Here is a 15698-nt window from a genome sequence, read left to right as displayed (position 1 = left end):
GTGATGCTAAGATGGAGCAAAGAGGTTAGTTGAGAGTCAAGGCAAGGAGTTAAGAGCTAAGAGTTAAGAGGAAACAGCAGAAGCGCTTATCGCTGGCAGGGGATACAGAAAGGAGAGGTTGATAGGTGAGGTTCTTACGAGAGCCACAGCTTGCGTTGACCCCTGCATGAGTCTGAGCTTAGGGTGATGCAGATAGAGCAAGGAGGTTATGGGAGGGCCAAAGGCAAGGAGTGAAGAGCTAGGAGGAAACAGCGGAAGTACTCAACGCTGGCAGGGATAACAGAAAAGAGAGGGTGAAAGGGGAGGCTCTTGGGAGAGCCGAAACTTGTGTTGACCCCTACAGGAGTCTGAGCTTGAAGCAGATTGAGCAAGGTGGTAACAAGAGAGCCAAAGGCGAGGGGTAAAGAGCTAGGAGGGAACAGTGGAAGCATTCAACACTGGCAGTAGGAACAGAAAGGAGAGGGTGAAAGGTGAGGCTCTTGCGAGAGCCGAAAACTCGTGTTGACCCTTGCGAGAGTCTGAGTTTGGGTGATGCAGATGGAGCAAGGAGGTTACTAGAGAGCCAAAGGCAAGGGGTAAAGAGCTAGGAGGGAACAGCGGAATTACTCAACGCTGGCAGGGGGAACAGAAAGGAGAGGGTAATAGGGTAGGCTCTTGTCAGAGCCAAAGCTCATGTTGACCCCTGCGAAATCTGAGCTTAGGGTGATGCTGATGTAGCAAGGAGATTACATGAGTCAAAGGCAGGGAGTAAAGAACTGGGAGGAAACAGCAGAGGAACTCAATGCTGGCAGGGGGCACAGAAAGGAGAGGGTGATAGGGTAGGCTCTTGTCAGAGCAAAAGCTCATGTTGTCCCCTGCGAAATTTGGGCTTAGGGTAATGCTGATGTAGCAAGGAGATTACATGAGAGTCAAAGGCAGGGAGTAAAGAACTAGGAGGAAACAGCAGAGAAACTCAATGCTGGCAGGGGGAACAGAAAGAGGGTCATGTTAAGCTCTGCGAGAGCTGAGGCTCAAATTTACTCCAGCGGGAGTCTGAGCCGTGAGGGGGTTTGCTAGGGATGGACAGATAGATGGCTTTGGCTTGAGAATAAAGGGGTGGCAAAGATTGGGCTGAGAGGTTTGAAAGAAACAACTTGGGTTCTTTGAGATGAAAGGACTAAGGCGAATGTAGGATTTGAAAGGCTTCAGAGAACCAATGACCGAGGGTCTGGATCTGGTGCTGGGAAAGCCTTTTAATAATGCCAATTCTGAATGAATGGCTGGAGATTGGTTCGGGAGGAAATCCTGAGAGGTGGACAACTTTGAGGTGTTTCTGGAACCAGAGATGTGATACTGGACGATTAGCGTCATCAGTAAAAAGGGGGGCTAGGGGGGTTGTTTCTTAATCCTCGAGTGTAGGTATACTAGAGAGTTTGGACTGGGTGGGTGAGGGCAGGAATGTTAAAGATGTAAATGAAATGTTCTTGTCAATAGATTTATCTTACTTTGCAGGACGAGGAAACCCTTTCTTTCCTCATCACACAAATTTAGATCTGCTATGGTGGGTTGGAGTGAGGGTTGAGTTTGAATGTTTCATGCTGTGATGTGTGACTGAAGGGTCTGAAGGCTACTACTTTAATGGTAAGTGATATGGAGTTTGGTGGAGGTTATAATGGGGGTGGCTTAAGGTAACGTCATTTGTGGAAAGGGATGGACAGGCGTTGAGTTGGGTCCACTTCTGTAGCCAGTGACCAAAGTTTCTGGAAAGAAAATGAGAGAGAGTCAGTGATTTGGTTTAGCAACCTGGCACATATTATGCAGACATGATAAATTGACTAATGTCAAATAAGACATCTTAAAAGTAGCATTAAAGCTTAGAGAGTAGGAATGCCTTTGTCTATGCATTATATTGTTTCTTCCTCAACACAATGAATGAGAATCCTAGAGGTGGACCATTCATCTCCCCATAGTATGGCGGCAGCGACTATTGGGTACAGTTTGAAGAAAGCTGGTGAACAATGGTTTCTAGAGTGGAAATAGATTGAGGGGGCCATGTGGTGGCAACCAGTGGCCTCTGAGTACCCTTGAAACCCAACTGATGGGGTAGCACCAGTAAATAGACAAATATCTAATGGGGGTGCGAACAATCTCTGCAGAAGGAACAGCCGTTCCATAGCTTAAGGAAGCAATCCATAAGCGGAGTTCATTGTGGGTGGGTTTTGAGAGAGAAATTGTTCCTTTTAAATCGTGACTTGTGGTAGGGAGCTGGAGTAGGCAAGTTTGAGGTAAATTTGCATTGTGAATTTTAGGTGGCTGAGGATAGATAACAGTATGTGTTTAACTCAAGTCTCTTTCTTATAATACAAGAGAAAGAGAAATTATTTAGCCAGTTTTCTCTTTAGGAAGAGAAGCTCGGAATTTGAGCAAATTGAAGTTGATGCCTAGAAATTCAATACATGTATTGGGTCCAGCCTTCTGCGAGCAGAATACCTAGATTGGCGAAAACCTTTTGGTGATCTCTAGGTGTTTGGCTGGAGGCAATGTGGGGGGGTGATTAGAATATCATCTAAAGTTGGATAAGGTGGGGGATTCTGCGATTGTTAGAAAGAAGCCAGTGATGGAGAATTTGCGAGTTGCACTGCTTATGGGACAAATGCGTGAAACCTTGAGTGGTGGGGCAGAGAATGGTCAAACATAAAGTGGTTGTCGATCTCTTTTTAAATAAGATGATCCACAATTTCTGGTTCAATCAGCAAAAGCTGACTGAATATTAGGATAGGAAGGGAGAGCTGAGGTGCCCGGGTGGAATCCATAGGTTAGACCTGAAATGAGAAAATCAGAAAAAATTAGTGGAGAGAACGCAGTTCTCTAGCGAGGTGAGGAATCTACAGACAGATAGTGTTTTGGTAGACGTTCATTCCCCCCAGGATAGTGGAGGGCCAAGGATATTGAGCATGGCTTGGCTGGTGATCTTAAAAATACCTCTTTAAAGTGGAGTAGGTGAAGTGATAAGTTTAAATTCCTTTGACATATTACGATCGGACTTCTATGATCGATGTGATGCTTATTGTCATTAGGTGGGTAATTTTATTTTAGAAGTTAAATAGCTATTGGAAGTGGCAGGGTTTGTTTACTTATATGTATGTTTATTTATTTATGTTAGTTATTTGTTTAATTTATTTATTTATTTAATTTCTAAAATGATGTTGTCATTTAATTTGCACTTGAACATACTTATTAAACTGTGTCAATTAAATGTTTACTATGGGCTTTACTTTAATCTGATTGATTAAATAACATTACATTTGGAATCTTAATATGAATGAATTCAGAAGCATAATTGGCCCAATTCATTCACAAAGTCTTTGCAACCAAGTCTGTTCATAACTATCGTAAGAGAGGGCGGGACCATCTCATGTTCTGACAGCTCTTGGATGGTGACACTTCTCTTTTCAGCTATTGGCTCAATGAAGTGTCAATCAAAAGGTCGGCAGCCATTTTGTTAGACTATAATACAAGTGTTTTTGTCTGAAAGATACTACTTTACTGAAAGCATTCCAGCAACAAGTTTGGATGACAGCAGTGTATCCATGTATGTTTATCAACATGTAAACATGTTGTGGACTAAAGTTTTTTTGGATTGGATTGCTTTGATCCTTGCTGTGAAATCAGCCAGGCTGTTAAAATGTTATGGACCTGTGAACAGACGGCAAGCTTGAAAGGTGGGTTTATTTGGTTTGTTATAATCTCTGCTTGTTTACAGATTATAGGAGGACGTTAAGTCCATAGTGTTTGTGTCTTTAAAATGGTTTAAATTATTTTTTATTTATGAAAGTCTTGCTTTTCTAAAGACATAAGAAATGTTTAATCTTGTTGGAGAGTAGTTTCTCCTTAAAGAGAGAAGTTTCCCCTTAAAGCATACTACGTTACCACAGGTGGACCGCTAAGAGCGGTGAGAGTTTGGCTTCATTGCAGTGGCTGAAGTCTCAGGGAGAGCAGGGCTCTGGTTGCAGTTGTAGATATTGTTGGTTATTTCCATATTGACGGGCTAAAAAGTGCAATGCTGTAAAAGCTTTTAGAGCTAAAGCTTTTTAGAAGTAGGAAGCTTTCTTCAAGACGAAGATAGTTGTAGAAAGGAAATGAGGATATATATATAGTGATTTGGGATCCTTCGATTGGAGGATCATAATTAGTTAATGTGGACCAGCTGGGTAAATCATGAGCACATGCTCCTCTCGAAATTAGTTTAAAACTAAACTTCACTTCAAGATATGGTGCAAAAAGTGACACTTTTGAATAAAAAAATGGTATTACATTTAGATAAGCTCAACTTTACCTCTTTTAACAGCTTTGTTTTTGTTATAAAATCCAGGTGAAAATGTTTTGTTAAGAGTATGGGCCCTATCATACACCCGGCGCAATGTGGCGCAAGGCGCGACGCAATTGTTATTTGCTACTTTCAGCTTGTCGCAAGAGCCGTTTTGAGGTGTTGGGCCACGCTGTTTAAATAGCAAATGCATTTATGTGCACATATGTGCGCCCATAGGCGTTCTGGTCTAAAAAAGCAGGCGTGTTTTGGCGGGCTGCTGGCGCGTTGCTATTTTGAGAAACTATAATAGTCTGTTCTTTAGACCAGAATAAAGCTGGTCTATTGTCTGGCTCAGAGTGCACCTGGCTTACACACTGTTTAATAGACCCAAGATGTAGAGCAATACACAAATATCTTTGCAAATGAAAAAGATATAAAATATTAAGGATATATATAGGATAGGATTTAATAAGGATTTATATAGGATAGAAATATAAAGCAATAAAATATTACAAAATATATCATTTTCTAGCCTGCATAAATTTAAAAACCACTGCCTTCATACTTTCTTCATCTCGGGAGGCTTTTTCAGTTCATTCAGTTTGCTTTTGTATAATGTTATCATTATTGGCAGTATTATTTATTATATCCATATTTATATTTGTTTTATTAAAGACAAGCTTAGATTTGTCCACCTGTCAGGTTTTAGACCATATGGGGCACAGCATGTGTTTTAGGATATTTTTTAACACACTTCGTAATTATTGTTAATTTATTTGTTTGCTGGAAATTAGAACTGAATTTAGAAATAGTTTTGAAACAAATCTTTGCGCTTAACAAATGAAATTAATTATTTCTAGGCTAATTGATGTCTGTGCGTACAAGCTTTCCCTATCTACGAGAGAGAAAGTGAAACTAGATTATGAGATGCCTTGGTAGATGCTCTGTTTAACTGTTTTCTTGCTAGTGAAATGCTCAGTTTTTTCCACCTACACAAACTTTACGTCATGTAAATAGCAAATGCGCTTATGGCGCGACGCAACTGGCTCTTAAAGGGAATGGGAGATGAGACTCTGATTGGTTTATTCTCAAAACACACCTATAACTCATTATGAAAATAAACCCTTTTAGACCATGCGCCATGGCGCAAAGTGCATTTTTCTGTCCTTATATTAGCAAAAGTGGATTCTGACACGCCCTGAAGCGTTTGCACCCTGCACATTGTGCATGGATCGTCAAAATAGAGCCCTATGTGTGCAACAAGGGGATGGAAGATCAGTATGCTCACCAAGCAAAGAGAGGACATTAAAATGCTCCATTAGAGAAAAAAAACACACAGGGAGAGATTGAGAGCTCTGTATGTGTTGTACAGAATACATATTTACATCAGAGCTTCATCAGGGCTGTTTCAGTGGCAGTGAAAATTAATCAACAGGTTTGGCTTTTTTCAATCGCTGTGAGGATGGTGATGTGACCTTAAACAACTGAAAGAATCACGATGCAATCTATGGTGACGTGGTGTGACCAAGGATGACAAGTAACTGTTTGTTTTTGCTGAAGTGGGTCGGCAAAAAAGTTTTTTTTTTTTTTTTTTTCTTTGAATCTGACCTATTTTATGTTTTCTATGTTAGAAATCATGAGTCGGAGCAAGCTAGCAGAAAGTTGTCTCTGAGTCTTGTGCATCTGACAGATTTGTTTTGAATGAATGTTGTGGTGTCAGAATGCATGGTACCTGGAGCTGAGTGACTGTCTGAATGAGCTTTTGATGAGAGACACCTTTTGGGGAACAAATGTTTTGTTGGGTGAGCTTTCTTGTCTTTGAACATGGCTGATCCAGTATTGATGTCCGATTGGACTTAAGCAGCAAAAAACGGGTTAACAGGTTCTTCAGTCTTGGGACAAACTTCATAATGGCACTACTGAGACAGTGTATCAGCCTTTTTGTTCCTGTAATGGAGACAATTGGTCTCTGTGAAACAGAGGCATGCAAAAAAGAGTGCCCATGAAACTTTCCTGATTTTAATTCTTTGGGTAGAGGGGAAGTTTTCCAGTTGCTTGGGGTCTTTTTAAACAAGGAATTGAGGTTTAGCAACCATCAGTCAATGTCTACACTTTTTAAATGCTGCATTCATGAGCCCCTTTCACACAGTGATACCAGTAAATATCCGGAAAATTTCCGGAACGACTTTACCGGTATATTCAAAAAAGCGCTGTTCCCACAGGCGAGGACGTTACGGAAATTTTCCGGAAAAGAGCATTCACACATCCATTCCAAAATACCGGTAAATTCTGACATCATTCACCACAAATGAGCTTTAAACGGCTGCGCTTGTATTTGTAAACATTTGACTAAATTACAAACTCTGTGGATGATCAATATTGTGAACAACTTTCGCAGGATCACTTTCGCATGTCGAGATGTTCATAATATGTGCGTGTGCAGGCGCTCATAGGCTGTATCACAGGGACACGCAAAGCTTGAAGGTAAACAAACAACGGCTTATCATAAGCATCTCATCGATGATTATTTACACAGTTGGCATTAAGAAGAACATATAAACGTGATCTGACTAACTTCTAGCAGCTAAATGTGTCTGGAAAAATATTCAAAGGCTTTTATCCTCACAAACCGCGCGGACGTAAATGTGTCTGACTGTTGTGATTGGCTAAAGCAGACGTCTCACGTCAGCACGTTCTAGACGTGCACACGCTTATTACGGGAATCTTCCTTCTGCATTCACACAGCGCAGCATTCCGGCAAATTGCCGGTAATGTTACAACTTCTCTTTCCGGAAAATAGGCAGAACGAATTTACAGGTATTTTCAAAAAGGACCTGTTCACACATACAACCTTTCCGGAAAATTGAAAGGTCTGTATGTGTGAAAGGGGCTATGGTTAGCAGCTCACAGTTGCCCTCATCATATTTCTGTTTGACAGTTTTATTTAGTAGTAAACAGATAGTTTAAGTGGTGAACCTTGCAGTTGTGAGAGAATTACTTCAATCCAGTGTTGGAAGCTCAGTTCCCACAACAAAGGGTCTTTCAGCATCTGGATGATAAAGGATTTAGAATTGTGAGAAACTATATTTGAGCACCAATTGATTTAAAGCACACTGACGAAGTGCATAAAACCAATTCTCAATCAACATCTACATTTTGGATAATTCTAAATTCTAAATCAACATCTATATTTTGCATAATCATAATAGGAGATAGAGTACATGGTTACCATTGTCATAGATCAGAACTATAGTTCAGCATATTATTTTTTCAAGAGTTCACACTCAGTGGAGGAGTCAGGTGCCTGGCCCATTACGGTGTTTGCATGCCCACTTGGTTCATAGTTCATATGTTAATGTCACCAGGTCTCCCCATTGGGCAGTAGGTGGCCTCCGCAGCGTCCTGCCCTATTGGCACTACACTTTAAAATTCCTAGAACTTATCAAGGTGTATTTTTTATGACTTCCCAAAAAAATCAAAAACCGTCTTTAAGCGCTTCACATGTAAGCAAGATAAGTTAGGGCCAGGAGGCACGTTGGAGGTCTGCGTCTCTGGTGATGATGGTGCACTTACGCAGTTAGACTGGAAAACCTCTCACCAGTGATGTAGTAAGGTTCAATTGCTATGGCATTTTACATACATTTCCCCTATAGTGGAAGTTTTTCCACATAGCATTTTCATTCCCCCTCTAAGAGAACGAGGGTTACGTAGTAAACGTTTCATTCTTGATGACACTGGTGATGGAAAAGTTCTTTCTGTTCTTGCAGACATCACAACTTACCTATTCAAGCTGAATCTGCAACTTTAATGTAACATGTAGCATGTTGACGACCTGTTTGGCTGTTTGGTGTTCATCAATGCCACAATTATTTATAATATTTAATGACAAATATTTAATCCATTTAGTTTTTTTTTTTCAGGACTTTCTTGGACCAAAACGAAAATGTGTGTACAAAATACATTTGTAGAATAATATGGTTTTTATCTTTAAATATGCAATACTTTTCATACAATAGCAAAGTTAAGTAACTAGAAGAATGACAAGTAACAGTAATACTAATTGTGTTACTCTTTGTATAACTTATATTATAATAAAAATTAAAATAATAAAACAAATAACAGATGGCAATATCAATCAGCAGGAACTAAAAAAATAGAACAGTAAAAATAATTGGAAGCAGAGAACGCTTTAACATTGTTGTTACAAAAAGTTGTACATGCTCTTATATTTAAACAGAGGCATACACTATTATAGTGTTAATTGCACATTTAATAGTGATCTTAAAAAGTGGTCTTACTTGTGACACTATTCTCCTTTTTAAATAAACAAACAAAATTAAATAAATGTGCAAATACATTGATAAATAGGAGGCAACTTAATTATTTTACTGAAGTAATATTAGAAATTTACACTGTATATGCAATACTAACTATAGTACATTTCAGTATATTTACTGCATAAATATAAACTGATTAGTAATCACAGAAAGTGTAATTACAGAGATCTACCATAAACATGCAAATATATTAAAATCACTTTGCATTTACTTGATTTCTAAATAGTTTAAGAATCTTTTGTCTTATTTCCTTGGACTGAATACCATATATGATTGGATTCAAGCCTGGTGGAATAACATGAAATATTATACCAGCTAATTTCCTAGTTTCAGCGTATGTAACAAAACGATGAAGGAAAATTGTAACAGATCCAGAAATCAGCATGATTATATAAACAGTCAAGTGAGTGCTGCAGGTCTTTACAGCTTTGCTGTTTGTTGCTTTGTTTTTACTTTTAAAGCATACCATTGCTATTTTGAGGTATGTCAATGCAACACACACTATTGAAGAGGTAAACAAAACAACAGTAAAAGTCAATCCATATACATTATTAACCACTGTATTTTCACAGGATAGTTTGAATAATGAGGCATTATCACAAACGTTGCCTTGAATCACAGATCTGCAGTGGGATAGACGCACACTGAGGCCGATCAATATTCCCACCAGCACAGCTGCAACACCCCAGGCTGCTATCGAAAGTTTAACCACCATATTACTGGTCATTATAGCTGGGTATCGCAGTGGATTGCATATTGCCACATATCTGTCAAAGGCCATAATCATTATCACAGTGTGAGATGCTGTACCGTTCAAATGTGTAAAATAAGCTTGAATAGCGCACTCCACAAATGTGATATAGCACTTAGATGGGTCTTTCAATAAGTTCTTCAGTACATGCGGCATAAAGACAGTTGTCCCTAAAACATCATTGAGTGTCAAGTTACAGAAAAGAACATACATAGGCTGGTGTAAACATTTGTCTGCTGAAATCTGAATCATCATCCCAATGTTAGATACCATTATAAAAACATAAACTATCAAAAGAAGAATAAATGTAGGAAGGGTTGATTGAGATGTAACTTGCAGTCCCTCCACTAATAGTATGCTGTACTGGAATGTCTGGTTGTCCATCTTTGACCTAACAAAACACACATATAAAGAGACAATTCTAAATAATTTGTACAAATGTATACATCTACCATATTATTGTATTTTTTGTTGCTTGAAACATTTTTACCATGCCTTTAAATCGTGCTGCCAAGTTTACCCAAATTATTTTATATTTTTAGCAAAAGAACCTACAAAAATTGAAGAAATTAACTTTATGAAATCAACTTTAAGAAATGAAATGACATTTAAAAGATGCAATACCTGATATGACTTTTCTGAATATAGGATTGGTTCCTCTGTGACTTTACACCTGTTCTTGATCAGTGTTTTTTTTTTTCTGTTTTAGGTATTATGATCTTCTTGTCTCTGAATATATTTAGTTTGCATGGCTACTTTATATGCAAATAAAAAACTTGTTGACATTCCCCATGAGTCTAATTAGTGTACTACTTAGCATGTTTGCTTTATCCAACCAGAGGGCCACAAAAAAGTTGTGATGTTGCCAAGTGAAAAAAGAAAAACATGAAAAATTCAAGATAGGATGCAATAAGTAGCTTGTTACAAAATGATAGGGATTAGAATCAAACTATTACATTTTAAAATTCTGTAACATTATAAAAAATACATGCTGAGTGACTGATAGTTTAAACATCCATTTTTAGACTTAAAAAAAAAATTCGAGACTGCTGCTGCTTTTAACATGGCAATAGTTATCATGTAAAATGTTATTCAAACTCACATTGGTAGCATTTAACACTGAAAAAAAGCACATAATCAGTACCTAAGGTTATCGTTGTCCAGTAGTTAATGCAGTTGTTCAGCCGCAAGAATAAGGCCTTATCATACACCCGGCGATCCAATTCACCAGTCAATAACAGGCCAAGAAGAAACTAAAGTGAAAGGCAATACTATTTGAATCCAGCAGGAGGCACACGGCTGTCCAACCTGGCAGTCAATAATGAGAACACAAGGCCGAAGTGAGAGCACCCAGGCGGGATGCAAGGCGACCAGAAAGGGAACGAGAAGATTGCTGGTGGGCGGTATAGAGAGACTAAAGCAGGAAGTGTGAAGGGATGCGTCGGCCACGACTGATAGCAGATAGCAGCAGGAGCGATCTGATGAAAGGAGAAAAAAGGAAAAAGGTCCAAACCAAACAAATCAAAATTAAAACTAGCACTGGAGTCTAAATGGTAACGAGACTGGACAGGACAAGATCTAAGGGACCACCAGGTGAGGTAAACATACACAAACGATCAGGTACAAGACAATGAGAATGAGAAGAATAAATAGGGAGACTAATAAGGATAATAATGAAATGATAATGATCTAATGAGTTAACTGACGAGTGGGTGGAGTGAGGCAGCGGAGCACATGGTGAGATGTTGAAACAATGCCATGTGCACCTAGAAAACACACACAAATGACTGACAACAACATGCAGGTGACAGACCATGACAGTACCCCTCGCCTAGGAGCGCCACCTGGCGCCTCAGGGGAGGGGCTTACCCAGTCGCTGGTGAAGGTCCACGACCAACGTCCAATCCAGAACATGCCGAGCCGGAATCCAACTCCTCTCGTCAGGACCATAACTTGAACTTGAACAATTAACTTAAACAATGAACTTGAACAATGAACTTGGGTGTCAAATTACGTGAGGCCATCCTGAGAGGAAAGTCCTTGGTGGATAACCATACCTTCTGACCACAAACATATCGAGAAGGGGAAGTCCGATGACAGTGAGCTGCTGCTTTGGTTCATCTAAAAGTCTGGGCCAAGACCTCCTCAGCCCTCATCCAGGTATGACGGCACCGTCGGACATTGTGGGCATACTCCACCCACGAGAGCTGTTGGCTCCAGGAACTAGGATTCTGGAAGGTCAGGGAGCGGAGGGCTCTTTTGAGTTACTGGTTGGCTCGCTCACACTGCCTGTTGGTCTGAGGATGAAGGCCAGAAACGAAGTCCAGGGCCAGGTGTGACCAAGGACTAGAGGGGATGGGCAAAGGCTGGAGCAGACCAACGGGTGCTTTGTTAGATGTCTTGTTCTGTACACATGTCAAACAAGCCAACACAAACTGCCTGACATCCGGCCCCAGAGAATAAATATCGCTGGTGAATGGCAGCCAGTGATCTCCAAACTCCTGGGTGACAATCCAACCTCATGGCCTCATGGATTCATGGCCCCACTGGAGAACCTTGGAACGCAGCACATCCGGCACAAACAACGACCCTCCAGACACCCCTCTGGTAACTCAATCCCTCGTCCGGCCTTTATTACCCGCTGCTCAATGCCCCAGGATAGGGACCAAACCACCACTACCTCAGGGAGGACGGACTCAACCGGGGTCTCCCCACTGGGGATCTCGAACAGCCAAGAGAGGGCATCAGACTTGATATTCTTGGACCCTGGCCGGTATGAGAGGATGAAGTTAAACCGACCAAAAAGAGTGCCCAGTGAGCCTGGCGTGCGCTCAATCTCTTGGCCGAACGGATATACTCAAGGATCTTATGGTCCGTCCAGAAGGGGTATGCTGCTCCCTCCAGCCAGTGACGCCACTCACCCAAAGCCAGCCTGACTGCTAACAGCTCCCTGTTACCAATGTCGGAATTGTGTCTGCTGGGCTCAGGCGATGAGAGAAAAAGGTACAAGGATGCACCTTCCCATCTTTGGATAGCGCTGGGACAGGACCGCACCTACCCCAACATCAGAGGCATCTACCTCAACAATAAATTGTTGTTCAATAGAAATAATAGGAGCAGAGGTGAAACGGGACTTAAGGGCACCAAAGGCCTCCTGAGCTTGTGTTTTCCACTTGAGTAATAACTTGGTGGAGGTGAGAGCCGTTAAGGGTGCAGCAATGTGACTGAAGTTCCTGATGAAACACCTATAAAAATTGGCAAAACCCAGGAAACGCTGCAGAGCCTTGTGGGTTTTGGGGACTGGCCATTCGGCAATGGCTCTTACCTTATTAGGATCAGCTCGGATTCCCTTAGCCGAGATGACATACCCAAGGAACGCAACCGACCTAGTGTGGAACTCTCACTTCTCTGCCTTAACAGAGTTGATTCTCTAGTAGCCGTTGGAGGACCTGACACATATGCTGAGTGTGTTCCTGTAAAGAGGATGAGTAAATAGGGAGAATAATAAGGATAAGACTAGAGACAGGTGCAAATAATGAAATGATAATGATCTAATGAGTTAACTGACGAGTGGGTGGAGTGAGGCAGCAGAGCACAAGGGCAAGCTGTCAAAACAATGCCATCTGCACCAAGAAAACAAACACAAATGACTGTGACAACAACATGCAGGTGACAGACCATGACATGCCCATAGGCGTTCTGATCTAAAAAGGATGGCGCGTTGCTATTTTGAGAAACTATTAAAGATTTTTCAATAGACCAAAACAAAGCCGGTCTATAGTCTAGCGCAAAGTCGCGCCTCGCTTACACACTGCTGAAAACACACAAGATGTAGAGCAATACGCAAATATCTTTACATATGAAAAATAATTAAAATATTAAGCATATATATATAGGATATAATAAGGACATATATAGGATATAAATATAAAGAATTAAAATATTACAAAACATATTATTTTCTAGCCTACATAAATATGAAAAAACACTGCTTTCATGCCTTCTTCATCTCAGGAGGCTTTTTCAGTTCATTCATTTTGCTTTTGTATAATGTTATTATTATTAGCAGCATTATTTATTATATCCATATTTATATTTGTTTTTATTAAAAACAAGCTTAGATTTGTCCACCTGCAGGTTTTAGACCATATGGGCCACAGCATGTTTATTGGTCATTTATTTGTTTCCTGGAAATTAGAACTGAATTTTGAAATAGTTTTTAAAACAAACATTTGCTCTTAACAAATGAAATTAATTATTTATAGGCTGATTGATGTCTGTGCGTACAAGGTTTCCCTGTCCACGAGAGCGAAAGTGAAAGTTAATAATTTATCTCTCATTCTCGCTCTGCAGATGCTCTGTTAACTGTTTTCTTGCTAGTGAAATGCTTAATTTTTCCACTTCCACTTACTTTACGTCATGTAAATAGCAAATGTGCCATGGCGCGACGCAACTGCCTCTTAAAGGGATTGGGAGATGAGAATCTGATTGGTTTATTCTCAAAACACACATACAGTATAACTCATTAAAAAAATAAACTTTTAGACCATGTGCCACAGCGAAAAGCGGATTTTTCCGTCCTTATATTAGCAAAATCAGATTCCGACACGCCCCCCTGATTGCGTTTGCGCCCCGCGCTTTGCGCATTGATTGTCAAAATAGAGCCCATAGAAACTCTTTTGAAAATAGAAATTTCAGTTGATGGTTTAAACAAAAACTCCTTTAACGTGTAAAATATTGATTTTGTCACATGGCGTCATGGGTTGTTAGGACACAGTGTTTAGCAACTTGCATTTACGTGGAGTCATCAGAGAAGGGGCCAGGTGAAAAAGTGTTTCAATTTTGAACTGCAATACCTTATTCAACCACTGGGTATCGATCTTACATATTGCAACTTTTAAGGAAAGCAATGTGGAAGTATGTTTTGATATTTTTGTTTTTCAAAAAATAAGATTAATAAGATAAGGCTTTAATTTGTAATGCAATACTTTTAAAGTAAAATTACTTAACACACGTATCACCAGTTTGAACACAGCTTAAAGCAAGTGGCTGGTGTTGGACCATCAGGTTATACACTAATTACTGTATGTACCTTTCTAGTGTTTGACCATATAGCCAATCTCAGGCATGTCTTGTCACGGTTGCACGGTTTGTGCGCTTTCCGGATTGTCTGTTTGGTCACGTGGGTTTGTTTTGTTTTGGTTGTCCATGTGTATTTATTATGGTCACGTGCTATGATGGTACTCAGTTGTTTTGATTAGCTCGCCAGCTGAGGCTTATTATCATGCCTATATCTGGGCGACGCTTCTATGTTTCTTTCAGTTCGTTGTGTTTGCTCATTGTGTTTGTCTCTGCTCAGAACTGTGAGGAGTGGCTCCCGGACCCGATCAGTCTGTCTGTTTCCAGTGCACTTCAGCCCTTTACTCCTAGTGAACCCACACTATTTCCATGTCCTATCTGGCTTATTCTGACTGTGTCAAATAAACTTTTACTTGCATTTTGGATCCTACTCTGAATCTTTATTACTGTGACATGTCTGTTGAAATTTACGTCTAGAGTTTTGAAGTCCCCCGTGTCAGTTTTCTTACTGGTTTTGTGAGAATATTCATACTGATTTGTGCAACACCAGAGGTTTCTGGTGGTGGTGTGTTGTTTTATGTGAATACATGCCCAAAGGGAACTAACACAGCAAAATCCTCTCAGTAAAATTTACTCAGTTTAGAAAATATTTGCTCCCTCTCTGAATTGAGTTAATGTTACTCAGGTTATTGAGACAATAAAAAGATTAATTAGGTGATGATTGACTGACGAAGAACACCTGCTGTTATTAAGCAGAAACAGAAGAGAAACACAAAACTACTGTACTACTGACTTCAGTCACAGCCTTAAATGTAATACATCGAATTTCTCAAAATCTCAGCAGAAGATCAACTCGATCAATAAGCAACTCCACAAACAGCAGCTTTACTTATTACTAACCTGTGTGCCTTATTACAAAGAGGGACCAAATACTTTCTGAACTGAGTAAATTTTACTCAGAGGAAATTGCTGTGTACATCTTTATGAATGTTTCTGTGGCATTTTATTTTTAAATATTCATGTTTTTGTACAATCCCATATTTATCTTTTTGTAAATCCTGTAACCTCTATAACAATGTGAACCTTCATTTTATATATATATATATATATATATATATATATATATATATATATATATATATATATATATATATATATATATATATATATATATTTATATGTTTTTTTTTTTTTACTTTAAAACACTCCATAAAACACTACATTTGTAGCAGTTATACATTTA

At 39.6% G+C, this 15698-nt stretch overlaps 2 protein-coding genes across 2 annotated transcripts in view; one reads left to right on the top strand and one right to left on the bottom strand.

The window, feature by feature from the left end:
- Nucleotides 1-3460: 3460 nt before the first annotated feature.
- The window catches only part of slco2b1 (solute carrier organic anion transporter family, member 2B1), a 68751-nt gene continuing 56513 nt past the window's right edge, over nt 3461-15698 (top strand). Inside the window, exon 1 of the mRNA XM_073935031.1 lies at nt 3461-3701. The gene's annotated coding sequence lies outside the window, so the exon portion shown is untranslated. The remainder of the gene's footprint in view (nt 3702-15698) is intronic.
- Nucleotides 8253-10111, bottom strand: or70a12 (odorant receptor, family 70, subfamily A, member 12). The gene is made up of 2 exons (NM_131742.2): nt 10001-10111; nt 8253-9767 (listed from the first exon to the last, which is right to left on the bottom strand). Exon 2 carries the CDS (start codon nt 9758-9760, stop codon nt 8822-8824), a length of 939 nt encoding a protein of 312 aa, NP_571817.1. The 5' UTR covers nt 9761-9767; nt 10001-10111; the 3' UTR covers nt 8253-8821.

This window comes from Danio rerio, chromosome 21 (assembly GCF_049306965.1).
Source record: "Danio rerio strain Tuebingen ecotype United States chromosome 21, GRCz12tu, whole genome shotgun sequence".
Taxonomy (NCBI): Eukaryota; Metazoa; Chordata; class Actinopteri; order Cypriniformes; family Danionidae; genus Danio; species Danio rerio.
Note: the sequence above shows the minus strand (reverse complement) of the source record. Positions and strands in the feature narration are given on the sequence as shown.